Genomic DNA, 27891 nt, shown 5'->3' with positions numbered 1-27891 from the left:
GGCGTAGTTGACGGACAGCAACGTCAGCGTCTCCGCGGCCACCAGATCCCGGGTGTAATCAACACCGGGATGAGGCGATCGCGAGATCAGGTGCTTCGAGGATGACTGTCGCGGGGCGAGCCTTTGTTCCAAAATTGTGAATTTAGCGAAAACTCCGAATTGCAAATTCAGCGAAAACCTCGCTCGCCGCCCGACGTTCCAAGGGGTGTCGGACGAGCGAGCGAAGTCAGTCCCGTTAGAGACCGCTTAAGAAACCACATCAACGGAACCCGGCTCCTTCAAAGCTACCGCGTGTAGAGTTTATAAGTCCTTCTTCCGACACCGACGATCAGAGTGTAATACTCTAATTCTATACGCGGCCGGAAAGGCTTCTCGCGCCGCGATCTGAGTCTTGTAAAGCTAGATTAAGTGCAGAACTTCGAGCCACGACCTCCTTAGAGACGTGTAGCGATAAGCGTATGTGAGTGTTACTATTGAGTATAATTGTGTGAAAGCGTGAGCCATTTAGACTGTAACCACCGAAAAGTGAGTAGTTGAATGAGTGGGAACAACTAGATTAAGAACATATTGTAAGCTTCCTTGTCTCGAATTTTCTCTTGCTTTTCCTTCATTTTGATTTCATTAAACATTTTGATTCCATTAAAAATTGGTTACATCATAACAGTTTCTAAAAACATGAATATTGAATCCTCCAACCCTATTCCCGGGATCGCCCTGTAGAGGACGATCACCTCCCGACCCACGAAAAAAAAATAAGAATAAACCTCTACGGTTACCTAGAGGGTTAAGTCTTTGCGTGCGAGACCGCTCCGCACGTGACACTAGAATAAAATATCTGCTAAGACAAGCGTGCGAATCAATAGAAGCCTCAGAGCCTATCAGTGATGCGCAAGTGTTAAGAAAAAATATCAACGAAACCGCAAGACTGAGATTTATAAAAGGTTTACTAGACTAATTGGAAATAAGAGTGGCTCACAAAAATCCACAAACGCTACAAATGGCTATATATACGGCCACCAAGACTGAAAAACTAGTATCAGATAGACTTAAACTAGCCTCGTTCCGTGATACTAAGTGAGAAGCACAAAACCGCGTGAAATGTAGTATATGTAAATTAACCGATCATATCGATAACTATTGTCCTGAGCGACCTTTCGTATTAATTATGTATACGTACTGCAAGACGGCAGGTCATAGTATGGAAGAGTCCAGTACAAGGCAGCGCAATAACACACCTTGCACGCTGTGTGGTTGCAAAGGCCACTCAAGCAATGGGTGCCGTTCAAACCGTTCCCAATATGCCTAGAAACCAAATATTGATCAAGATTTAAGCGTTTTCCAAAGCAACACTAATCAACAACAGAAGAATCCCAACACCCAATATCGAGTACAAGACCCGACAAACCAGCCTTTAGATCAGACGCGAATTGCCAGTTAACGTTCACAACGATATGTTATACCAAATTCTTTGCAATCAAATTTTAGGGTTAGTTATGTAACACAAGATTACTTAGACGATAATTGCGATGTAGACGTCCACCCAGAAGTTTCATTCGAAGCAGAGCAACACCGCGAATATTCAGGCAACGCGAGCCATTTAAATGAGTTCAGGAACGGCTGCGCGGATGCATCGACCCCCCTCAGACCGAAGCAGCTTCCAAACCATACGTCAGGTCTGTACTAACCCGCGAACCAGTAGAGTCTGGACCCCCATATGTTGAAACAAAATGCCCACAGTCAATGAATGTGTACGTGACACTAATAGCGCTAATATTAATTTGATAAGAATCGATGGAATTGACCCAAGAGTCCACGTCACAAAGACAGACGTTAGGCAGATTTCAGGGATAACGGAAGAATTCATCAAAATAATGGTAAGTCAATGAAGTCAATACGTCGAGTGAGCTAATACACGCCAAGAATTCCATCTTGTTGATAACTTCTTGCCTAGTATTGAAGAAGGTATACTGAGTTAAGACTTTTTACGTAATGAAAAGGCGACTATCTGTTTCAAAAGCAGCTACCTTATCTCTCGCGAAACCGGTGCTATTTCCTTCAACAAGCATAGAACCAACACAAAAATACCACCGCGTATCCTCGCAACATCTGTCACACAAACACCGAACGTTCAAATAACCACCGCTGACCTTACACGACCACCCAGCACATTTAGAGTTGACACCGGTGCTGATGTAAACATAATTAAACTCGGAGCAATGCATCCGCATGTTCCGTGTGAATTACTCGAAAGTCAGACCCACGTTACCAGTGCTATAAATGAGACAATAATAGTATTAGGAACAACTAGCATTCAAATCGGTGACAACCTTCATATATTCCATATAGTTGTTAATCTTTTCCCAATACAAGAAGACGGAATCTCAGGATCGATGTTTTTACGGAACGAAAATGCATCGATATCCCTGGTTATCAACCAACAAGGGTTTGCCTACGTTTATGCAATAAACTTTAACGAATCAGCTGTGGAAATAAGAAGACCGGTCGTAACACTAGAGGTCGATGAATTTGCGAGCACCACCACGTTCAGCGCAAACACACACCAATCGCATACAAGTACTGCAAGCAGAGGACAGGTCTTACTAGCACAAAACCATGACAATAAAAAAAGGATCGAGAATCGCGTTCTTCTTAAATCCCTAAATAACGATTCGTGACGCCTCGACATTTTGAAAGAATAATTGCGATTGGACCATTTGAATGACGAAGAAAAACAATTATTAATTAATCTAGCTATCAAATTCAACCATTTGTTTTTCCTCCCAGGTGATACCTTGAGACATACAAACTTAGTCAGCCATACGCTCCCTACAACTTATGACGCACTAATTCATACCAAACAAGACAGACACCCAAGAGTACACAAGGATGAAATACAAAGACAAGTGACCAAGCTCCTTGACCAAAACATTATCATACATTCTTCATCTCCTTACAATTCTCCGGTTTGGATCATCCCCAAGAAATCAGATGCTAGCGGTGGAAAGAAGTGGCGAATTGTTATTGACTTCCGGAAACTCAACAAAAAACCATTGGCGACGCTTACCCGCTACCAAATATCGTCGATATCCTAGACCAACTAGGCTCCGCAAAATGTTTCTCAACGTTCGACCTGGCATCCGAGTTTCACCAAATTCCAATGCATCCCGATCACAGCTCACAGACCGCTTTTCTGACTCCTCACGGCCATTTTGAGTATACTAGTATGTCATTTGGCTTGAAAAATTCTCCATCCACTTTTCAACGTCTAATAGATCAAGTTATATCGGGATTAAAGGGTACCGATATGTTTGTCTATTTGAATGACATAGTCATTCACTCCCGATCCGTGGAGGAGCACGAAACAAAATTTCGAAAACTCATGAAGATATTGTCTGATGCGGGACTAACCCTCCAGCCAGATAAGTGCGAATTTCTGCATAAAAAAGTAGCACACTTAGGTCACATCATCACTCAAAAGTGATTGAAACCTAATCCGGACAAGATATGAGCAATAAAAAACTACCTAGTTCCCAAGAATCCTAAACAGATAAAACAGTTTTTTGGGCCTGATAGGCATCTATCGAAAATTCATTCCCAACGTTTCAAAAATTGCTAGACCTAATAATAATTTTCTGAAGAAGAATGGCCTTTTCCCATGGACAGCAGAATATCAATTTGCATGCGCAACGTTACGCGATAGTCTATGTCGGGAACCAATACTGCAGTATCCCGACTTTGAAAAACCCTTCGTCCTAACAACCGACGACGCTTCAAAGTATACAATAGGAGCAATACTCAGAAGGAAACTGCCTCAGGTGCCCCCCCCCCCCCCCCCCCCCCCCCGCCCACCGATTTCGACCATTTGAGGATATGTTATTCTACATCGAAATCTAAGCGACACTTATTTTTTTTTGTCGGTGGAAAAACGGTTTAAAAGGGTGATATCAGCCTCCAAAGTTCGGCATTCTTAGTGGTTGTTTCACAGTTTCGCATAGTACCAGTTGAGATATTTGAATTGAACTAATTGGAGAATAATTCCTATGACGAATAATAAACAACGCATTTTGGCCAGTAACGACGGGGTTAGATAGTCGGAAATTATAGGGGTTGAAAGTTGAAAAATTTTTATGACTGAAAAACTATTGTTCGGATTTTAACGAAATTGATTTTTGGAACAGCAGAAGAAAGTATGGGATACATGTTTTTGCGTTTTTTGAAACAACATTACTTAAGGGGTGAACTACCCTTATACACGTGTAGCCGAATTTCCATTACAATCGCACTATTTTGCTTCAATTCGTTTTATTTAACATTACAAAAGTCTTTCTAAGCAACAATTTACGAGCTTCTTCGTTTCAAGAAAAGGTCGGTCGCATTTATAACAAAAACCACTCCCGCAAATTGCCGAATGGTTTCTGGTATAGTTTCTTTTGCGATCGTGAAATCTTGCGGAGCCCGGTATTTCAGTAGTTTGTGAGGTTTCTGGAATCGATTGCGAGCTTGAAATTTTGGAATCAAGAGGGCTAATGCTGTAAACATTAAGGACTTCGGTTCTTATTTTTTTCCAAAGTATTGAAAAAAATCAGAAAGTTTACATGGAATGGCTTGTGTATACATTCATGAAATTATAGTTATCTTGTGACGCAGAAGCACCGAAACAATTACATTTTGTTTCGGCAAAGTTCAAATTTTATCTGCCTTTTGCGACGTATCATGCGAGACATATGATAAAAATGAATCAGTTTTTCTGGTTCACTGGCACGTAAAAAAACATTAGAAGTCAAAAAATTGAAATAACTTGTTCCCACCACACTCGCGACTTTTTAAATTCTCACTGGAAGTTCGGGTAGCCAGTTCAATAGAGGTAGTCATTATGTGCAGCCGAGCATCAATTGATATTATTAGTTCAGACCTTGCAATTTTGGAATCATTGTGTGCTGCCAGCTTTCAGTTCATATTCTTGAATCGGCAGTGGTGTGTTTGCATAAGTTATTTGTGACTTTTATGTAATTGAGAATTTGCGAGTGCACTAATGCTTTTCCATAACAAAAATAAAGATGAATCCTTTCAACGTTTTACAGTTACTTGTGACAACATTTCAAGCGATAAATATTGCTCAAACACACGTAAGTAACGAGGAAATACATTGGAAAATCATTTTGAAACTATATTGTTAAATGCAATGGAGGAATACACTGGCGTTGAGATTGAGGAAGAAAGTTTCCTGTAATCTGAAGAACCGTATGAAAATTTAGAAATGGAAATAGTAGACGATGAAGAATGGGCATCTGCAATTCATGAACCAAAATCGCCTCCAGGCGCATGCGCTAGCAATGACGAGAACTTGTCATATGAATAAAAGTTAAGAGCAGTTGATTACTGAAGGTCTGGGAAAAAAATAAAAAATTTGAACATTGAAAGTGTCCGGCAGAAGTGGAAAAAAGTAAAATCTGTTCGCCAATTACGCCGCTGGGCTCATCATTTAAATAAGGGCGGAACATACAAGGAAAAAATAATTAGAATTTGTGACTATACATGGTGAAACTTCAAATTCGCTGTTGATGCTGGATTACCAGTGCACGGTAATGATTTACGAAGTTGGGCGCTACAAGCCCAAAAAGAAATAGGCCATGAAGACTTTCGGTTTAAAGCATCTGAACATTGGGTGAATTCAGGGGGGAGGTCCATTTCGTCCGATCAAAAATTCTATTTGCCGTTTTCTGCATTTTCATTCAGCTTATAGTCTTGAGAATATTCCCTTCAAATATTATTAAGAATTTCGCAAAATTGGCGGAGTTATAGCGATTTGAATGGATGGGTGCGTAGCAGGTATAAACTTAACCGACAGGCGATGTCTCGTAGCGCGCTAGGGTCTAGGCCTGCTCGGACCTGCAGGTGCTATTCCGAGAATTTTCATATCAAGAAACCCTCTCCCACCCTTTATCCTTTGTTATTTCTGCAACAAGCAATCGATGTGTCGTACGTTAGTATTGCTCAGGCTTTCGAAGTGAGAGTACCTATTTGATTCACGAGTGAGAGTGCAGTAATTGTTGAGTTGAAAAATGGATATAAAAGGCAGCCTAGTTGATCGTGTACGAGCAGATCGTCAGAAGAAGAGGAGGTTTCGAGGGAATCAGACAACAGCAGAGGCTGATTTGATTTGTATATCGACGTCAGCGAGAAAATTACGGAATGCACAGGATGATCAAGTTCCGCGAGACAGGGATAGCAGCTACGTGATTGTCAATTTCTTCACGGTGTTCACGGCACTGAGTGCATATATGAAGTACAAAGAATGTCACAAGGAAGTGAAATTTGGCCAAAAAAGCTGACTGGGCTCAGTTACAAAATTCAATTGGAATGTGCCTGTGGAGCCAAATTCTCTGGAACCGCCGGAAAAATGGAACCTCACTCCGTAGTGAAGATGTTTGAACGGTCCAGGAAGTATGGCGTACGGTACGGCACTTACATAGGAGATGGTAACGAAAACGTATACCGCCATCAAAAACGCAAAATCATATGGTGATGGATCGTTGTTGCAAAAAAAAGAATGCGTTGGCCACGCGGAGAAGAGAACGGGAAGGAGACTCCGCAATGCAAAGTCTACCAATAAAGGTATCGGAGGAAATGGAGCCGGAAAACTCACCAATAAAGCCATAATTTCTCTTATGAAATATTATGGCTTGACAATCCGGAGGCATCCCAATTCCATGGAAGATATGCGCAAGGCCGTGTGGGCTACATTTTACCACCGGAGTTCAACCGACGCCGAACCCCAGCATCATCAATATTGTCCTGAAGGGCCTTCGAGCTGAGGCAAATATAAAAAAGCTGAGGCTCAAGGCGAACTGTCAAGCTTCAAATATGTTCCACCGTCCAACGCACAAGTTTTAACAGTCATCCGACCAATATATGAAGATCTGGCAAGAGAAGAGTTGCTGGAGAGATGTCTGGGAGCCTACACACAGAACAGCAATGAGTCTTTTAATTCTACGCTCTGGAACGGGAACCCCAAACATCTGCATTGTGGTCTTTCCTCGCTTGAAATTGCTACATATATAGCATGCTGCCATTGTAATGAGGGATTCACCCCAATCCTGCAAATCGTGTGTGCTGTGGGTCTGCGTATTGGGGACGAGGCACATGATTTTGCAGCTACGCGCGACAACGAGCGCATCGACCGTGCTGACAGAATATCGTCTTTCGAGGTTCAGAAAGCACGGAATGCTAAAAGAGAGGCTGGTAGTGTTCAGTACGATTTTCACTTGGAGGAAGAAGGACCCCAATATGGCGCCGGAATAGCTGATTGAGCGTAAGTGACTCAAATCAACGATTATTTCTACCGATTCAGACCGAAACTTTAGACGCGTTTTTTTCGAAACCAACTTTCTCAAACTTGTGCCCATGATATCTCAGGAACCACTGAATCGATTCACCCAAATTTTTCACGAGCTTGTTCGGAATAGATCTACCTACAGCTCCTACCGCGGATAACGGTGTACATTAAAAATTACGACATTTCCAACCTGAAGAAGACTGAAAAAATGTGCCAAATTAAAAAAAATTCGTTATCTTGGCGCCATTGTGTGATTTTTAATTTTATCAGTGTGATCAAGCGGCGGGCTATAGAGGGTCATCTGAAAAACAGAAATATATTCGGATTTTTTGTTTCAGATCAGTCAAACGCGCGTAATCATGGGTACCGATGAAATGCAGCCTCTTGCGGTCCAGCACGCCCAGCGAGTGAAACTCAACGGAATGTCTTATAAAAATTTGCATAAGCATAAAAAATATCAATAAATATTTACGTGAAAAGACTTTTCAACAAGTCTTACTATTTCAACAAAAACAATTCATAAAAAACAAGTTTTGAAAACCTGGTAAAACAGACCTCCCCCCTTCTTCTAAAATTGCCCATCCTATTTTGTTTTGGAAATGATCTACGCAGGTTAATTTATCACAAAACATGAGTTCTTTATTTTTGTACATTCTCCTCTTTTCGCCATATTGCGAGTGACTCTCTCTCTATATATTTCACTATTTTCACCGACTGCGGCGCTGTACTCGCGAACATCCCGCCTCCCTTGAAAGACAGCCTTTCGAATGATAAACTTTGATACATGAAATAAAATATAATAAATGCCAAACTATATAAACTCAAACCAATAAAAAAAAAATAACTGAGATAACTTTTAAAGGACTTGTCTCTGTTACCGAAATCTCTTTTCGAACTGAACGTGTTTTGATAAACTCAGAATTCAATATATTGTCCTTTTTTTGGCTGATCCGATTAGAATAAACTGTATCAACTAATAAGTCTTTTCCGTGGATTCAGCCATCGATTGGCGGTTGATTCCGTTGTTATCTTCTTCCAGTGGCAAGGGGCAGTTTTTTCACAGCCCTCTTTTAACAAACCGCCTGATGTACGAACGGTAGCCACTCTGACGATGTTCTCTTCTCCCACATGAACCCCAACGACTCGTCCAAGAAGCCATTGGAGCGGTGGAATATTATCTTCTTTCAGTAGCACTAAAGTGCCTACCTCTAGATTGTTGTCTTTGGCATGCCATTTTTATCGTTTCTGAAGTTCGCACAGGTACTCGTGATACCATCGATTCCAAAAGTGTTGCCTTACTTTTTGTAAGTGTTGCCAACGAGATAAACGATTATCGGGAACTTCCAGATAGTTATGTTCTGTCGGAAGTAAAAGTGAGTCCCCTACTAGGAAATGGGAAGGGGTTAATGCTGCTGTATCGTTAGGATTGCTCGAGAGTGGCGTAAGTGGACGTGAATCAAAGATTGATTCGATTTCAACAGGAAGAGTATAATACTCCTCAAACGCGAAGACTAGACCTTTTGTGACTGTATTTAGATGTTTTTCAGTGCATTTTATGGCCACCTCCGACAATCCACCGAACTGAGGAGCCCTGGCCGGAATGAATTTCCAATCGATACGTTGACGAGCTAGATGATCAGATATAGCTTGCTTCTCATTCTCCAAGAATGCGTATAGTTCCTTTAACTCTTTTGGTGTACCGACGAAATTTGTTCCATTGTCGGATATCATACTCGAGCAAATTCCGCTTCTCGCTACAAATCTGCGTAACGTTGACAGAAACGCTTCCGTTGTCATCTCTGTTACGAGCTCCAAATGCACAGCCTTTGTTGCGAGACATGTAAAAACTGTAATCCTGGCTTTCGTTGTGTGAACTCTACTTCTCCCACGACTTTCCCGTACCTGCAATTGTTCCGCGTAGTCGACGCCTGCATTTGCGAATGGTTTCAAACAGCCTCGTACACGTTCACTGGGCAAATCACCCATCATAACGTCTGGTACCTTTGGTTTGCTACGGTAACACTGAACACAATTGCTCGTAATCTTTCGAGCTTCTCGCCGTCCAGAGAGAAACCAGTACCTTTGTGGAATTGAGTATAATAATTGTTCCTGTCTACAATGATGTAAGCGAAGATGCTCTCATCTCATTATTACCTTCGTTAGGTGATGGCGATCCGGTAAAATGATCGGATATTTTTGTATTTTGGGAATGTTGGCTTTTGATAATCTACCTCCCACGCGAATAAGTTCGTCTTTGTTCAAGAATGGGGTAAGAGAGGTGAGCTTGCTTCCTTTCGGGACTTGCTTACCCTGCTCCAATGCTTTGTGTTCCGGAAAACATGATTCTCGCTGAGTCATTTTCACTATAGCTCTTCCAGCTAGCTCGAGCTCTTCAATCGTTAAAGAACCGCTTCGTTTTGTGCCAAAATTATTAGTTTTGAATCTGAGACAAAATGTAATTACTGTCTCGAGTTTTTCGTAAGTTGAGAATTTTCTCAACACGTTATTCGTGCTTTTTGCCGAAATGAGTACGGCCGACGGTTTCATTTCCGATGTATCGATGTCAATTGTTTCTCTGTTCTGGCCATTTGCCGGTTTTTAGCCAAGCAGGCCCGTGCCACCACAAGTCTCTTGTCGTCCAATTTTTGACGGTGATGCCTCGTGATATTAACCCTTTCAGTACGGACGCATTCTACGTCGCGCCGTCCCCGCTGACCGAGCAGTCGCGGCAAGCGTCCGTACCATGGTCACCGCTCGTACAGAGCGAGCGTCAGGCGTTGGGTGACTATAGTCACCGCTCGTACAGAGCAAGCGTCAGGCGTTGGGTGACTATAGTCACTGCTCGGGCCGAAAGGGTCAAGTCCGCCGGATTATCCTCGGACGGGACATGAAGCCACACCGCATTGCGCGTCAAGTCTTGTATTTTGGTCACTCGATTAGCGACGTATGTTTTTCGGAGATTCGGCGACGAAGCTATCCAACTTAATACAATCGTCAAGTCGCTCCAAAGATAAATACTTTGAATTCTTTATGAGAATGCTTGCACCGCTGTATTGCACAGTTTCGCGAGAACAAGCGCTGCATTGAGCTCGAGTTTTGGTAACGAGATCGTCTTCAACGGGGCTACTCTACTTTTCGAACATATCAAGAGAGAACTCGTCTCCCCTTTCGACTTTTTTGATACTGCGTAAAGACAGGCTCCATACGCTTTCTCGGATGCATCTCCGAATCCGATGGGATCGAATTTTCTTTCGTCGTTTCCCGGGATTTATATTTCTTGGTATGCGTATGTCATTTATTGTCGATAATGAGTTATAATTATTTATCCAAGGCGTCTTGAAGATGTGACGGTAAATTCTCGTCCCAACTGGTTTGCAATTGCCAGATTTGTTGCATGATGCACTTTGCAGTTATCGGCACAGGTCCGAGTAGACCCAAAGGATCATAGATTTGAACTATCTTAGATAGCACGAGTCGTTTTGACAATTTCGTTGATTTTTAAATTGTCACGCTATATTGCATGTCATCTGATTTTGCATCCCATAGGAGGCCTAAAGTTTTTAGAGCTCCTTCTTTGTCGAGATTCAATAGACTGTCTGTCTCGGAATCGCGTGATCAGCTTGCTAACGTTCTATCATCGTTCGAGCACCATTTCCGGAGCTGAAACTGTCCTCTTCCAAGAATTTGGGAGAGTTGTTGCTGCAAAGCGACGGTTTTCTTTATCGTGTCCACGCCAGTTAATACGTCATCCATGTAAAAGTCCTCTTCAATTGCTCTTGCTGCTCGAGGATACTTTGTGTCTTCTTCCGCGAGTTGTAAACACCGAATGGCCAAATACGAAACTGGAGCTGTACTGTAAGTGACGGTGTTCAATCGATACATTTGAATAGGCTGCGTTGGATCCGCTCTCCATAAGATCGTTTGCAAACTTCAATCTTGCTCTCGAACGAAAATCTGTCGAAACATGGCTGTGATATCTGCCGTTAAAACGAATTTATGCGATCTGAATCATAAAATGATCCCAAACAGATCCTTTTGAAGGTTCGGTTCAACCATGAGCTTTATCATTTAAAGCTGTTCCGAGTGACGTCTTGGCCGAAGCATCAAAAACGACTCGTGATTTCGTCGTTATACCATCCGGACGAATTACTGGTTGGTGCAGCAAAACAAATGTGCTTAGCTTGACTCTCTGACTCGCCTAGTTTAACGTCCGATTTTTGTGGCAAAACTACAACAAATCTTCCGTCTGTATCTCGTTATAATGAATCTGTGAATTGTCTCTTACACTCAATTTCTTCTCTCGTCCTCCTTCGTATTTCATGAGATTCTTCTTGATTCCAGAATCTTTCTAATTGAGTATGAAGCGTCGTGTTAGCCACCAATCCACAAAATTGTGAGGGATTTCTCGATGTCGCATCGACAAGCTCTCCCCCTACAATCCAACCTAGAAGAGTGTTTTGAAGCCTTGGTAGACCTTTTCTTTGTTTCATCGAATCTGAGCAGAGAAGTTGCTAAAACAAACCCGCTCCTACGAGCAGATCGATTGTACGTGGTTCATAAAAACACGGATCGGCCAGGTGCAATCTCTCAGGTGATATGAGCTTCGTATCTATTTTGATTTATGGCAAGCGCTCGGTAATCGTTGGTAAAACCAAACACACAATTTTTGTTTCGTAATCCGTGTATATCGATCTGATTTTGACTTCAACCGTTTTTGCTATACTCATTTGTGATTGATTTACACCAGTGATAAACTCGTTCTGCTTTCGACATCGTAATTTCAGCTTGCGCACGAGATCTTCGGTAATTACGTTCGATTGCGAGCCTGGGTCTAACAAAACACGTTCACTCTGCTGAATACCGTTTGCGTCCTCTATTTGAACTCGTGCTGTCGATAGTATAATCTGCTTGCTCGTCTTTCGTATGATGTTCATCGCCGAAGATATCTCTGTTGGCGTATTACTCGGTTGATCGGCCGTTGCGCATAGCTTAACGACTGGATTTTTTGCTGTTTCGTTATTCTTTTGGCTCGTCGTTGAGCTTCCAATTTGGTCGAGATGTAAAAGCGTGTTATGTTTCTTTGACACTTTTTACATCCTGATGATCTGCAATTCGTTGCATAGTACCCTTTGCTCAAACAATTGAGACACAACCTTTTCGTTTTTGTTTCCTGTACACGGTTCGAGATGGATAATTGCAGAAAGTCTGGACATTTATATATCGCATGAGCGTTGTTACAAACTGGACAATTTTGTTGCGATACAGTTGTAACTGATACTGAATTTGTTGGTTTTCTCGGTACCGACGATTTCGTTGTTTCGTTTTTATTTTTTCCTCGGTCGATCATCTCGATAGTACGACAAAGATCGTTCAAGAAGGTTAGAAATTCTTCTAAAGTCTTTCTAGCTGCTCTGTCTCGGTTGGCCTCTTCCTCCCAGTCTCTATGTGTACTATAATCGAGCTTGGATTTTATCATATGGATTGATAAGTATCTCAATGCTGAATCGAAAGTTAGAGTGTCCTTAACGTTTTCAGTTGTGTGCGAATGTGTACAATAAGTCGCCTCATTGTTGTCGGTTTATCTTCTGCGACGGCTGAAAAATCGCGCAGCTTGTTGAGATGTGTGTTTACTAGTTCTCACGCGTTCTCATAGTTTTCCGCCAACGTTACCAATCCTCCGATCACCTGTAACGCTTCTTCTTTGAGAGAGCTTCTCAAATATTGGAATTTTTGTATCGGTGTGAGGCTGGTGTTGTCATGTATCATCGATTGAAAAGCATCTTTGAAAAGAAGCCACTCGTTGAAGTCAACTTTGAACTCCGGTAACGTCAGAACCGAAAATTTGATAATACAACGCTGTGGTTGGTCAGGTAAACGCCGGTGTCCACTCTCATTCAGTTGTACTTGCTCGTTTGCATGTGGTAACGAATTGACTGGTAATTGTTGTGCGAGCTGCTGCTCAAATTGTCGCTGTTGATGGGCGTGCAATGCATCTTGAAGCCTCGTTGCTGTTGCATAATAACTGTTTTCGAATACCGTTCTTTCGGCGTCCGAGTCTTGTGGAATCGCCGTTTCACTTTCTTCAGTGCTTCCGGCTGCATTTGATTCTAATTTCGACAATCGATACTCGTTTATCTGATCTTGAATTTCTTCAAAATTTTCCCATAATTGCTCGATTCGCTGTAACCTAACTTGAGTTTCTGCTACCGATATATCGTTAGAAAGAGCGTTGCTCACTTGAGTTAACTGTTCCTTTATTGATGCTCTGTTACTCGTTAATTTTCTTAGTTCTGCCATTATTTTTTTTTTTTTGAATCAAATCAAGGAATAGGATCGGGATAGTAGAGAATCCACTTACCCTCTTGTTGCTGTTTCGCCTTCCTCTCGGATGTTACGACTGCTTGGCTGTTGCCTGTACTCTCGGTCTGTTGTCGAGTTTGCTTCTGAATCCCCGTCACGTGGATCGTCCCGAAGGAATTCCTTCGTTGATATTTCACGCAAGCCTGCGCCTCGTTTTTGACTATTGTTTACTGTTTCTCGATGATCGTCGTGTACTACGAATACGGTGCGGGTATATATCTATCTCTCTCGTCGCGCTCTCGTATCTCGTACGCGACGCTTCTCTCTTTTTGCTTTGTTTCGCTTGTAGCTCGACGTGTGACTGTATGTCCCCCGCCCCGCTAGTCGCGCGTTCACTATATGCTTGGACTCTGACGCCCTACTACACCGACACCGAGTCAATGTTTTTCAATACATCAATCGTTCGATACGAACGTCGACAATGAGCGTTTATCCGACACTTTTCGAAGTAATATAACTATATTTGTATTTACGATGACACTTTTATCGTGCTCGGATGCTCATTTGTTTAACTATATATGATTAAGCCACTGCTTAAATGTTTGTTATACCGCGAAACGGATATTCACGAATTTTTACGCACGAGTTCTGTCGTGATCGACTGACGCCATTAATCAACTTTTTGCATGGCCGCGGCCATGCTCGCCTCGTGGCGTCCCGCCACGATTCACACGTCGTTTTTATTCTGCAAATTTTCTTTACCCTTAACGCAATTCTCAGTCGACTATTGTCTACAACTTTGCCCCACATGAGTTCGATAATGCTGTTGAGCGCCAATTTATTTTTTTGGAAATGATGTACGCAGGTTAAGGACGTTGCCTACCAAGCTGGCGCGGGAACTTTGGCTTCCCGCGCGACTCAAGCCAGGTGGCCAAGGGGAAGAGTGGGCGGGACGTGGGCGGGACTTAAGTTTATGCCCCTCGCGTGATATGGCCCCCCACCCTGCACTCCGTTGGAACCAGGCCGCTTGCACTTGAACGTTCTGAAGTTCTCACGTACGAGGACTACAACTGAAAGCCCGTATGAGTTTCGCGTGGTTGATGAGATTAGGATACGTTTATCCAAGGAGAGGTTGGCACATATACATTATAAGTTCAACATGTTTTATTTTGAGCAAGCAACATAGATTTTAACAAATAAACCATTCACAAAGGCATTCCCTCACGTCACACACACTCCTTCACTCACAGAAGATTTTTGTACTTGATATTGATGAAATTTCAAGTTCACGATTAAAATTGAGGGAGAATTTCGTTCAGTAAAGGCTAATAAATGAAGATCGCTTATCTGAGTTTTGTGAACTTGAACTTGAGCCAACTCCCACGTTGGCTCTTTCCCACATAACACAGGACGTCCACGGGATATCCCAAACATATCCCAAATGTCCTTAAGATATCCCGGATATCCTCAGGAGGTCCCGAATATTCCGGGAATGTCTTGGACGTCCTCTGGAGCTCCCAGGGATATCTCACAAGATTTCATGAGTTGGTTAGTTTTTTGACACAAATAGGACATCCTTACAATATCCTGATGATATCTTCTGACGATATCTTTGTAGTGAATTATGTTGCATCAGACTACTACGAGAAAATAATGTGGGAGTATCTCATTTATAAAGCCGGAAAAACTTTGAAAATTATCTACCGCAATGGTATTTTGGTTGAGGCACATGACATGCTGCGCGCTTTGCTGTCTCGTAATATTAAATATATACAGGATGCGCCGAATATGTGCGCAACACCGTTGTAGCAGATCCGACCTAACCTATATTCCGTTTTCACATCAGTCTTTACGTGCAACTAATAATTTGATCGCATAACATCAAAGATCTATAAATTACATATAATATATAATATATAATATAATATATAACAATAAACAGCAGTAACATCAATAGTAATAGTGACAATAATATAATAACGATAATATAAAGTATAAAAAAAAATTCAAGGTGAATTTAAGTTCTGAAATTCTCAGACAAATTTCGTGTTTCTCTCAAACAAAAAATTTACTATCATATTAAATTTTTCTAAACTCCCTACTTACTGCTGAAATTTCATTCCAGCATTTATATAGCTGTGGTTTGATATGTTTTTTTTCCAAATAATATAAAAAATTCTCAGATCTCAAAATTTTTCATGTGCTTCAAGTTCTGAATTTGATCGAAAATGTCAACAGGCTTTCATATTATAATATGATTAGTTGTTCAACAAAAGTTCCCCAAATTTGAATTTGATTATAACAACCAATCCTTAATGTTGCTATATTCGAGGTTCCATTTGTGGGAACTTTTCCACGGAAAAACCGGGAATCTCACAGCATAGAAGGCACAGAACAGTTTACGTTGACATGAAATTTCAGAACTTCAGGCACATAAGTTTTCCGAATTCTCGAAGAGAATTTTGAGAAAAATATCAAAATCTTCAACAAATTTCATATAATAACGTTTACCAGTAAAGTGAATAGTGATCCAGAATTTGAAATAAAAACTTGAACTTCATGAATAGCGGTTACGTGTTCCGTTACACTAACAATTTGAGAAAAGATTGGCATAATCGTCGCGAATTTTGTGCTCCGTTTCCAGTCGATACAATATCTCTAAAAACATGCCCAAAGAAAAAACTTTGAAGCCTGTCCGGAAAATATCTGAGCGTCAACTCCGGCGGCAGATCAATGAGGAAAGTTCACTAGAGTACCTAAACATTTTCCAACGTAATGATGCGAATATGGATGAAATGCGACTGATATCTTCTTCTGATAATAATGCTTCCGTGTTGTCAGAAACATCAGATTTTGCAAGCTGCGCTGAGAAGAATATATTCAGTGAAAATGTAAGAGAATCTTGTTATATCTCTGATAAAAATCATGAAAACGCCACACCTCCAGATGAATCCATTGTGGCTGAAGAGCCATATAACGAACCAGAAGTTTGGTATTCATCTGACTCATCGGAGAGCAGCGAGTTAGCTACTGCTGACAATGAGTCAGTATATGTTGAAAAGCCTCCTGTACCTACGTCTGAGGATTACAACCTGCAATCTTTTCTTGCTCAGTGGGCGGTATGCAACAGAATTCCACATGTGGCTATATCGTCGTTATTGAAGAAGCTAAGGCAGCATCCATGTCATTCGCACTTACCATCTGATCCCAGAACTCTACTAAAAACACCAAGGTCTACGATTACAACGGATGTTCACCCAGGAAAATATATTCATCTAGGCCTTGCTCGTGGATTGAATCAATTACTTGTCAAGTATTCAAGTGAAATAGATACCGATATTGAGTTAGCCATTGGTATTGATAGTCTCCCCATATCAAAGTCGTCCAGGGGTTTTCTATGGCCGATTCTGGGATCAATCGTTGGGTTTAATGATGTATTTATGATTGGAGCATATTATGGCAATGAAAAGCCTGGTGTCGCCGGCGACTTCATGCGAGATTTTATACAAGAAGCTAAAGACCTATGTGAAAATGGATTATCGTTTCAGGATACGTTGTACACGTGCAGTATAAAATTCTTTGTATGCGATGCTCCAGCGAAGTCGTTTGTTTTGAATGTCAAAGGATGTACTGGGTATTCTAGTTGCACAAAATGTACAATTGAAGGTACCTCTGCCAATGGACGCATCTGCTTTCCAGAATTAACTGCACGGGAAAGAACCGATACAGATTTTAGAAACAAAACGGACGATGTTTATCATGCAGGAGATTGTTGCCTTGAAGAAATTCCACGTTTTGACATCATCAAAAATGTACCATTGGACTATATGCATCTAGTCTGCTTGGGAGTTGTGCGAAAGCTTCTTTACTTGTGGTTATTTGGGGACCTAAAATACCGTTTGCCACATCGCAATGTTTTTTCAATTTCAAATGCTTTAGAAAAACTCAAGGGGTTTATCCCTTTAGAATTTGCACGGAAGCCACGGTCTCTTGATTTTGTGAAACAGTGGAAAGCCACAGAATATAGACAGCTCTTGTTATATACTGGTCCAATTGTTCTGAAAGATGTATTGCCATATGATGTTTACATGAATTTTTTGACACTTCACGTTGCAATAAGAATTTTGTGCAGCACCAATACAACTTCACTTTTCAACTATGCTCACGACCTACTCAAACATTTCGTTACATCATTTATGATACTTTATGGAAGGCACAGCGCAAGTCACAATATTCACGGCCTCATCCACATTGTACAAGATGTTAAGAATTTGGGTATTTTGGATAGCTTCAGTGCCTTCAAGTTTGAGAATTATATGCAAACTTTAAAGAGACTACTAAGGAAAAGTGATAAACCGTTGCAACAAATTTTTAGGCGCTATGTTGAAATAGAAAACAGCTCAGAAAGTACCACATCAAAAAAACGAAGTTGTAAATTCGAAGTACTCACACAGTCTTCTCATTACGATGGGCCATTGCCAGACGGCTGTGAGAATCCACAATATAAGATTGTTAACTATTCAGACTTTAAATTAAAAGTGGACAGCTTGGCGGACAACTGTTGCGGTTTAGTGAATGGGGAAATAATTTTGGTGAAAAATATTGTGTATGACTCACGTAAAGGCATACTTGTTTTAACAGGAAATGAGTATGAGGAAAAAAAACAATTTTTACACTGAACCATGCGACTCTTCATCACTTGACATATGGTCAGTTGGAAAACTGTCAGAGTTGAAAACATGGCCTTTAGAAGATGTTCGCCAAAAGTACGTGAGATTGCCATATGGATCCAACAACTTCGCGGTTTCTCCGATGCTACATGTAGAACTTAATTAATTTGAGAACAAAAAATAATGATAATAATGATAATGATAATGATAATGATAATCAAAAGAAGAAAAAGAAGAAGAATTAGAAGAAGGAAATCATCAATCAATATGTTAATAATGAATAATAAAATAAAATGGAATATAAAATGGATGTACCCACGTTAGGTACATACCTGCGCTGAGGGACCTTGTACACATTATCATCGCATACGGCCCTAGCGCGTCATCGTGAGCGCAACACGGCCCCCCCTCATATGCGCAAAAATCATGCGTGGCAGTTAGCCGGCCGGTATTAACCTGTAACTGGTGCAAGAGCTAACGAAACTCGGCACGTGCTCGGCACGTTGTAACAGTCACGGTGTTGACGAGCGATTCAAACTGTTTTGTGAACGAGAAGACACGTGGGCTGTTTCTACCTATGCAGGGTAAGTGCAATAACATTCTAACTCCTATTTTTCTTCTTGTAAGCTACACGATTTGTGCGATATTCTTGATATACACAGAAAAATCACATTAACGAAAATGGAATATGGCGACGCATCAGTGCAAAACATCTAGATGTCTCATATTTCGGGCTATTAAGACGATTCCGTAACCATATTTGGCTAACATAAACGGGCAGGTAGCCGAGGTAGAATCACGCTAAATCTCACGTGAAAATTTACGAGGTATTACGGTCATAGCCATAGTTTGGCTCATTAAGAGTAAGTAACACCGATAGCGTGGTTTCTACTTCGCGCACGCGTGAGTGCCAAGTCACGGGAAATTTTTGCGTAACTCGAATAGAGTGTCGAACCGTGTGAATAGTAGTTTTGTTTCGAAGAATTGAAGTACCTATACGAAAAAAACTTGATACGAGGTGTTGCGAATTGTGTTCCGCATTATTCTGTGTCTTTTTGACCCCTCGAGGGCACACCTTCGTAGAATTACATAAAGTGCACACGAGATCAAAATAACTCCAAGCAATTTTCAAATTCATATACCTCAAAAAGTATGCATTCTTTCGGGTAAAACGTAGACACTTCTTGAAGCTAAAAAGTCATGTTTTAACCCAGTTTTATTACTTTTTATGAAAAAAATTATTATTTTTTCTCAATTCATAGTCATTTCAGAGGTTTCGAGATTTTATAATGTTCTACAGATTGTTGTGTTGCCTGTTTCTCTTCTTAAAGTTCTTTGTTCACTGGTTTGTATAGTATTCGTGTAGATAAATTTGAGAACTTGTGAGAACTCCCATTTCAGACTCAAGCATTGCTAGCAGAACGAAGTATCATTTTTTATTTCCAGTTATTGGCAAAGTAGCAAACCACTTGCAGAATTTAAAATCGAAAAGCTTTATTGAATGTGTATATTCAGCATTGAAGACGTATGCACGTTTCAATACACCCATATTAGTATAGTTGTGTAGGTGGTTCTATATTTGTTACAAAAATCATGATCAGGATTTGCTTACAGTGCTGAAATTATCTTGTTGAAAAACTGTAACTATTATTTGAAAATGTTGATTACCTAGAGTATTTCTTTACAGTGTAATTTAAGCAAAGTCATGGCGCAATCCAAAAATTATGTCATTGTAGAGTTTGAGGATGGAATTCAATTGATAGCGAGTAATTGGCTAATTGAAGAGACCATGGAAGCTTACTGGCCTAATTTTACAACGATGAATCGATATTACAAGGCTGTGCAAGTATTGGAACCGATTGAAGATTCGCGGAAGTTGTTCAAAGTAAAACGTATACTGGCCAAAACTTGTAAGTTAATTTTTCTTTACACCCGTGGTATAGGCTCAACTATGTACTACGATGACCAGAATTAGTATTCAGTCTACCATCGTTTTCTTTTTGAACGAGTTGGGTACAGATAAAACATTATAGTTTGTCCGTTCGGTTTAGGTGGACATTAACCAATAAGGTTACGAGAAATTATGAGTAATCTGAAATCCTCAATATCATATTATAAACATTTGTTTGACCGCTTTCGTTACTAGACTGCTATTCTAGACATTAATATTTTGAGCTTTGGATCCATTTCTGATATGACGTCACTTTCTCTCACGTAGCCATCTTCCTTAACTGAATGAACAAGCTGTATTCAAGTCGTGTATTGTGAAAAAGAATTGTAACGTAATTCAGTCATTGCCAATGATGAATTTTTTTACTTCAAATATATTTACAAAATTTTAGATAACTATGAGAAAGGAACAAAAATTTTAAAAGATGCGGAAATATTTTCCGATCTCAATTCGGATGTTGATGATACATGTCTAAAATTGAGACGAAGAACACATGCTCGCTTAGTATATTCTGATAGCGATAATGAGGAGTCGGGTATGGAAAATAACAGTCGATCCAAAATTCCTCCTCTTCCTAAGCCCTATGTAAGTGAACCATTCATTCCACTGCAAAAACCGATAAAAAACAGCAAAGCATCAGCTGTTACTTCAAGGAAAATGGGATGTCACGAGCCATTGAACAATAACAACTCAGATTTCGAGGATGCGGAAATCCATTGCCCCAAGCAGACTGGCAAATATCTTAATATCCAAGAGCACTCAGAAGACGATGCTGAATCAGAATGTTCACCTGCTACAAACACACTTCCAACGGCAACTCTTCCACATACTAACAATACAGCGTCAATCAATCCTAAACAACATAACAGTAATCCACAAGTTACACACGCACATAGGGAAATGCCAGCCAAGAAAGTAATAAAACCCAAAAATGTTGATCCAGATTTGGAAAGCTGTATGCGGAAGACAAATATGAATGAACCTACTATATCTGTTGACAATGAAGGTAAAAAATGAAATACGTTAAGTAATTCCATATCTTGAGACATCAACTTTTTTTTCCAGATTTCAGAACTTATCAACGCTTTGTCATACGCTCTTTCACTATGCTGAAAGCCAAAATCAATAATGTTATTGATGTTGTGGAGGTGATGAGTAAGAAGCTAGATGGTATAAAATGTACTGATAATATTCCGGATGCGAATCAAGAAGCTGATAACCCCGAACTTGAAGTCATGAATCTTTTCCCAATTTGCCATGTAAAAATGTTGCAAAGAGTAGAAAAAGAATTAACGAACAATGCGATGAAACAAAAATTGGTGAGTATATAGTTTTTTATTTCAAATATACCAAAATAGATTTTCCTTCTGGCATTCAACAATTTACAACTATTGTAATGGCGTTTGCTATAGAAAGCAATTGAAATTTGAAAGAAATTGCTTGTTTTGTTGGTAACATGGTAAAAAAAAGCAATTTTTTTGGCAGATTTTCATGAATTCATACAGCAAGCACCATTCTGTAACAACCAAGGTGTTAGATGGTAAATAAAAATTCTATTTTATTGCTCTATTCAAGAGTAACCCAATAACCTGCAGTAATAGTAATTTAATCAAGCATAGCATTGCCTTAACCAGATGATCTGAAATTTACACACATATTGACTTCAAAAGTTCCACACAAGTAGTCAAAGATGAAATATTTACGCAAGAATATTGTAAAAAAGATTAATATTGACATTAAGTGAGGTCTCCCCTTACTATATCTGTTTCATACATGTCCCGAAGTATAACAGGTGAAGCACAAAGGCACCTCCGATGTAAACTATTAGCTGAGGAGGTTCGTTTGAGCATTTCTGTAGAGGACACTTCGTTAGTATTTACACTATTGAGCACAGAATTTTCTAAAGTGGAATGAAGTTTCATGCACAAGCGATGGAGTAGTTCAATCATTTTGAAACAGACCTTTCACAATCAGTTCCAAAGGATATGATTATGTACATTTAAAGCTGCTAAATAATCTTTTGCAGTTCAAAGAATTTCGAGATACCAAAATAACCGTTCAAATACCTTTTTCTGAAATGACAACTTGCAGGTTATTGCTTTCTGATCACTTTCTCTTTGTTGACTTCTCAGCTCTTCTGTTTCCTTTTTAGTAACATTACGTTTACACTCACATTCTTCTCGAGTCTACTCATTTTTCTCATTTGTTATTGAAAAATCAGTTATACCAGATCCCTATAACAGTAAAGACAAATGACTTGTGACTGAAAACGTTAATTCAAAAATATTGTGAATTGTGAGTTTTGATTTAGTGGAAAATTTGGTATTATTCATTTTAATTTGATCAATTGTATTGAACATTTTCCAGATGACAGCATTACTAAAAATCGGTGGAAGTGATTACAAAAACACTACCACTAGATTGATGGAACGGCTTTTCAGCAATTATGTAGCTGAGAAATTTAGCTGGGTCGGGTCAAAAGGAAAAAGAATTTTTTCAACACTTCATTTGTGTCGTGTTATTCTAGGTAAACTGATTCATACCATATTCAATTAATTGTAACATTTATCATGCACGTTGGTAAAATGTCCATAACTTATTTACATTCTAACGTTATTGTAGATGTTGTCGGGAAAGCATCGACCACAAATTTGGTCACAGAAGATATGATTGCGAAAGTCATTAAAGATTGGTTACGGCACGCGAAGGAACGATTGTCACGAGAGAAACCGTGAATATTAGATTTATTTAGTCATGTTTGTTCCTATCAATATGAAACAAACAAATAATTGCATTATGTCGAGCAGAATGTTCTCAGAAATATCTGTTCCAAATTGAATTGTAAATCTCATAATGTATACACTTTCAGGCCCCTATCTTTGCACACAGATGCAGAAGAAAACTCCGCCAGAGAACCAGATGCCGAAGTAGAACTTAACGTTCCTGGAGTAGCTGAAGGGACTGATTATTCCAACTAGTACGTTTTCTTGTTCTTACTACAAAATTATTATTTTCTCAAAACTTGCCTATAGTGAGATGTTTTAGTAGGAAATGATTCAGATATTAATCAGAGTCCTTGTGTTGTCTTAGCTTCTCTTACCAGCTTGAGAATCAACAACGGACCCGTTTATACAAAAGTTCGGTTGTTCAGAAGGGGAACGTTAACGTAGGTTATTCGTCTTTTATTTTAAAACATTGGATTCCGTACTTTCAGTAACTAGGACATTATTGCAATGTGTGCTAATAAGAAACACGTACTTCGGACCTACCGATAAGATACCACGTATTTCTTATCCTTTTACGCAGATGATACGTGTTCTTTTATCCTAATGCATGAGATAATTGTTTCTTATTAGAAGCCATTGATTTGGATAAACCCATTTTAAAGAATCAATCTAGTCCTAAGTCCTATACACATATTGGCTCTACCAAGCAGCGCTTTTGACTATGTATCGTTCTACGCTCAATGTATACATTGTTCACCCTTATAATCTTATCACATTATAAATGTATTGTACAGCTACATCATTACACAGTACTTCTAAATGAGAAAAAATCTTTCAAATCTTTCATATTTCAAAAATTTTGAACCAATCGGTACTAAGAATTGAATAGAATCTATCTGTTGAAAAAATTAAATAGGCGGCAACATTTTTTTTTTTTTAGCGACTTCATGTATAGCATAATACAATTATAACGATAATGCATCACTATATTTTTTTCAGAAATACACGCACATACCAAATGACTGCCTAAATTGGCATTACATGATGAAAATATCTGATGCTTCTGCGACTGTGATTATAAAATTAAGTGGCACATTTCTATCCGTCTGCTGGTTGGATGGAAATAAAGCTAATGCCTTTTAAGTATTATTATCCTTTAAGTTCGACAGCGCTTTAAACAGCGGTTCAAATACTATATTATTTATTGCAATACATTGCAAGCAAAGCAAGTTTTATGTTTCAAATAATACTATGAGATAATGACTGACTCTACGTACTACATGATGTAGCCAAACTAATCGTAAGTATATTATTGAAGTTCCTTATGGACGATTCCGTACTATTTCCCATATTTCTGTGTTGATTAAACAAGATAGTATGTTTTTATTTTGGTAATGTGTTAGTATTTTTTTGGTATAGTTATTAGGTATTGGCTGCGTTCTCATTATGTTACTAGTATTCAATTTTGTTTCACTATTTATCGTTGAAAGTAGGTTGGAAATGCTCTGTGCACTACATTCCACCGTGCTTTGATTATTAGATTAATAATCGTTCTACAATGATATTGTTAACCGTATCATTCGTAGCTTTTTATTTATTATCGTACGTTTTTATATATTCCGATGTCCTATGTAGTATTTCTATTGTTTCATTCCACTTAAATCCTATCGGGTGTAGCAATATTGCATTGTAAAAGTCGATGTAAAAAGTCAGATTTGATGTGAAGCATTACAAATTAATAAATTAATTTGAAAATTAATTTTACTGGTATTGAAATGAAAGGCATGGAAGGTACAATGCAAGAACCTGTGCAATGATGTCTATCAACTGGAATGTAGTATCAATAGGTTAGACCGAGAATACATTGAATGTCGCTCATAGTTTGCTTACGTCTCTTATATGACTATTGGTAATTTATTTTGAATTACTTTCCAGCGGGCGATGATCTGACAAATGAGAACATCTTTGGTTGATGTTAAAAGAAGACCCTTCTTAAACTTGATTATCAACGGCTAAAAATTAATTTTATCTCTAAAAAGTACATATCCATTATACATAATGTCCACGACTATATTTTTAGGGATCGATTTCGAGATTCGATACTTTTTGGTAATGAAATTAATTTTTTTGCCATTTTCAACCAAGTTTCAGCAGAGTCTTCTTTTAAGGAGGTTCATGGCGTCATCGATTTCATATTTTTACCGTAATGACAACTATTTATAGCTGGAGTTTTATATAAAAAATGAATTGCCATTTTTATAAAATGTTTCAAATTCCAAATATCGTGTCATAAAAAAAGATTATGATCAAAATAGTTTAATGAAGTCATTTGCTGTACTTCATCTTGTTACAAAAAGGATCTATATGGAATCACATTTGTCAAATTTATGCAACTTGACTGAATATATGTATATTTATGCACCTACCACGTGAAGTTTGTTTGCTCTTAAACCAATTGCCAATTAATTTTAATGACAGTAGCAATTAGTGATTCATATGTGCAATAAATGCTTCAGTACAGAACTCTTATTAGGCTGTTTGAATAAATAGTAAATATAATTACATTTATATAATTAACTTGTCTTTCATTTCACATAAAATACTCACCCTGAAAAATTATCATTGTTTGCGAAAACAATTCGAATAAGAAGCCTGGCTTCTCAACCAATTCAAAATAAGTATTCACGCGTTTACCGCAAAATGCTATAATATTTGAAACATTGCAGTTGTCGAAAAACCCATGACGTCAAAAATTGACTTGACGAAGGCCCAAAATTGGAAAGTCTGATCAAATTTTTCCGTGAAGACATTGTTATATGTGATACCGAAAATGTGCTGATATTTGTTTTGTGTGAAACTGCCACAATAATCGAAATTATACTTCAGTACATGTAGTTACGTCTCGGCCCTGAAGGGTGCTCTGAAAGCTGAAATTGTTATCTATTGGTTTCAGCAAGAATAACAGTGATACATACGAAAAATAATACATTTATTACATGATCGTATTCTGTTATTTTTGCTGAAACCAATGAATAATTATTTTAGCTATCCTCGTCCCTATATATTAACAAGAGACCGCTTCTGGGTCGAAACATAATTTCTACCAGAGCTTAATTTCATTGCTTTTTTACATGGCTTTTTTACACCAGAAAGATACCAGTGAAAAAAGGATGTAACAATTATTACCGAAAATATCAAATCAAACCAATCCCAGATGCTCCGGGAAGGTCATTAAAAGGATATCCCTATGACGTCCTATAGATATTGTCAGGAGGTCGTGAGTTATCCACCGTGGACATCCTGAAGATATTGTGGGATCGGACATTTTTATATCCCTAGGACATCCACGGGATATTGTGGGATATCGTGGGATGATCCCTGGATATCCAGAATATCCCAGTCTGATGTCCACGAGATATCCTAAGGATGTACTTGTGCTATGTGGGTATGAGCATGCGACGCTAGTGATAGAGGTTTATCAGCGATACTATCGCACAAATTTGACGATGCATCCAAAATCATTCCGAAAAATGAACGTCACAGAGCAATCGTAGACAAGGAGGCAGGCGCAATAATTTTTGGGTTTAAAAAATTCTATCATTACGTTTACGGAAACGATAATATACTAAAAACTGATCACGAACCTCTGAAATTTATTTTTGGAAATAAAAATATATCGACGATGCTAAACAATAGACTTTAGCGATGGGCGTACTTTCTATTAGGATACAGATATACAATAAAAGTAGTCAAATCAAAAGCCAACGGCAACTGCGATGCTCTATCAAGACTACCGATATCAGACAAAACACCTGTTTTCGAAAACGAATATACCAGCCTCAAGTACACTCAAGACAATTGCACCTTAATCGATTTCACAGCTGTTTCTTCGGCGACTTCAAATGACAAAACGTTAAAAAAAATAGTATCTTACATCCGTAGCGTGTGGTCAAAAACATGCGACTTGTCTGGCGTAGAAAATTTTTTTTTCAGTTAGCATACTGAACTAGACGTGGAAAACGATTGTTTATACAAGGGTTATCGAATTGTCATACCGGAGTCACTGCAAAAGGATATATTACAAGAGTTACATTCGTCTCACATGGGCGTAGTTAAGATGAAACAGTTGGCTCGTAATTATTATTGGTGGCCGTATCCAGACAAGGATATAGAGGATATCGCGAACACATGTGATATTTGTTTAGAATCACGGGCAAAACCGACAAAAACAGCTCTTACACCATGGCTATGGCCTAGTTCACCCTGGTCATGAATTCACGTAGACTTGATGGGACCATTCCATAACTCTATGTTCCTGATTATGGTTGATGCTCATTCAAAGTGGCCGGAAGTGATAAATATGAAAAAAAAACACGACCTAGAGTAGGTTGATCAAAGTTCTGGACGAAACTTTTTCCAGATATGGAATCCCAAATCACTTGGTAAGTGACAACAGTCCGCAGTTAACGAGCGCTGATTTTAAACAGTTCTTGAGCAGGTATAATATGAAACATACGTATTCACCCCCATATCACCAAGCCACAAACGGAGCGGCGGAAAATTTTGTGAAAAAGTTTAAAAACAAAGTAGATAAGATGATATGCGATGAACATACGCTAGACTTCACATTGAATAGATTCTTGAGCGATTACAGAAATACAGCTCACATCACAACAAATAAAATGCCAGTACAGTTGATGTTCAGACGCGAACTGCGTACAAGATTCGATCTCTTAAAACCTGAGACGACAAGTATAGTTGGGAGACATCAGTTTGACCAACAGCGATTCAAACATGGTGACAGTAAATGCGATTTCCCGATTGATGAAATCGTTTACGCTAGAGATTACAGAAAAGATACCAACAATAATGCTAAGGCGATAATCGTAGAAAAATTGTCACCCGTAA

At 39.2% G+C, this 27891-nt stretch overlaps 2 protein-coding genes across 3 annotated transcripts in view; one reads left to right on the top strand and one right to left on the bottom strand.

Annotated features, from left to right (window-relative positions):
* LOC124185018 (dipeptidase 1-like) overlaps positions 1–27891 on the bottom strand; it is a 1685273-nt gene that overhangs the window by 138075 nt on the left and 1519307 nt on the right. The gene's annotated exons all lie outside the window — the stretch shown is intronic.
* Positions 21327–24709, top strand: LOC124185023. Its single transcript, XM_046575331.1, has 5 exons — positions 21327–21576; positions 22625–22784; positions 22880–22988; positions 23127–23234; positions 23983–24709. Coding segments are annotated over exons 1-5 (591 nt in total). The 5' UTR covers positions 21327–21363; the 3' UTR covers positions 23984–24709.

This window comes from Neodiprion fabricii, chromosome 6 (genome assembly GCF_021155785.1).
Source record: "Neodiprion fabricii isolate iyNeoFabr1 chromosome 6, iyNeoFabr1.1, whole genome shotgun sequence".
In the NCBI taxonomy this organism is placed as follows: Eukaryota; Metazoa; Arthropoda; class Insecta; order Hymenoptera; family Diprionidae; genus Neodiprion; species Neodiprion fabricii.
This window is presented reverse-complemented; position numbering and strand designations above follow the sequence as displayed.

Coding starts and splice junctions, on each gene's coding strand:
- LOC124185023 (XM_046575331.1), top strand. CDS start 21,364: ATGCTGAAAGCCAAAATCAATAATGTTATTGATGTTGTGGAGGTGATG. Junction 22,785..22,879: donor TTTGTGTCGTGTTATTCTAG/GTAAACTGATTC, acceptor ACGTTATTGTAG/ATGTTGTCGGGAAAGCATCG. Junction 22,989..23,126: donor CGATTGTCACGAGAGAAACC/GTGAATATTAGA, acceptor ATACACTTTCAG/GCCCCTATCTTTGCACACAG.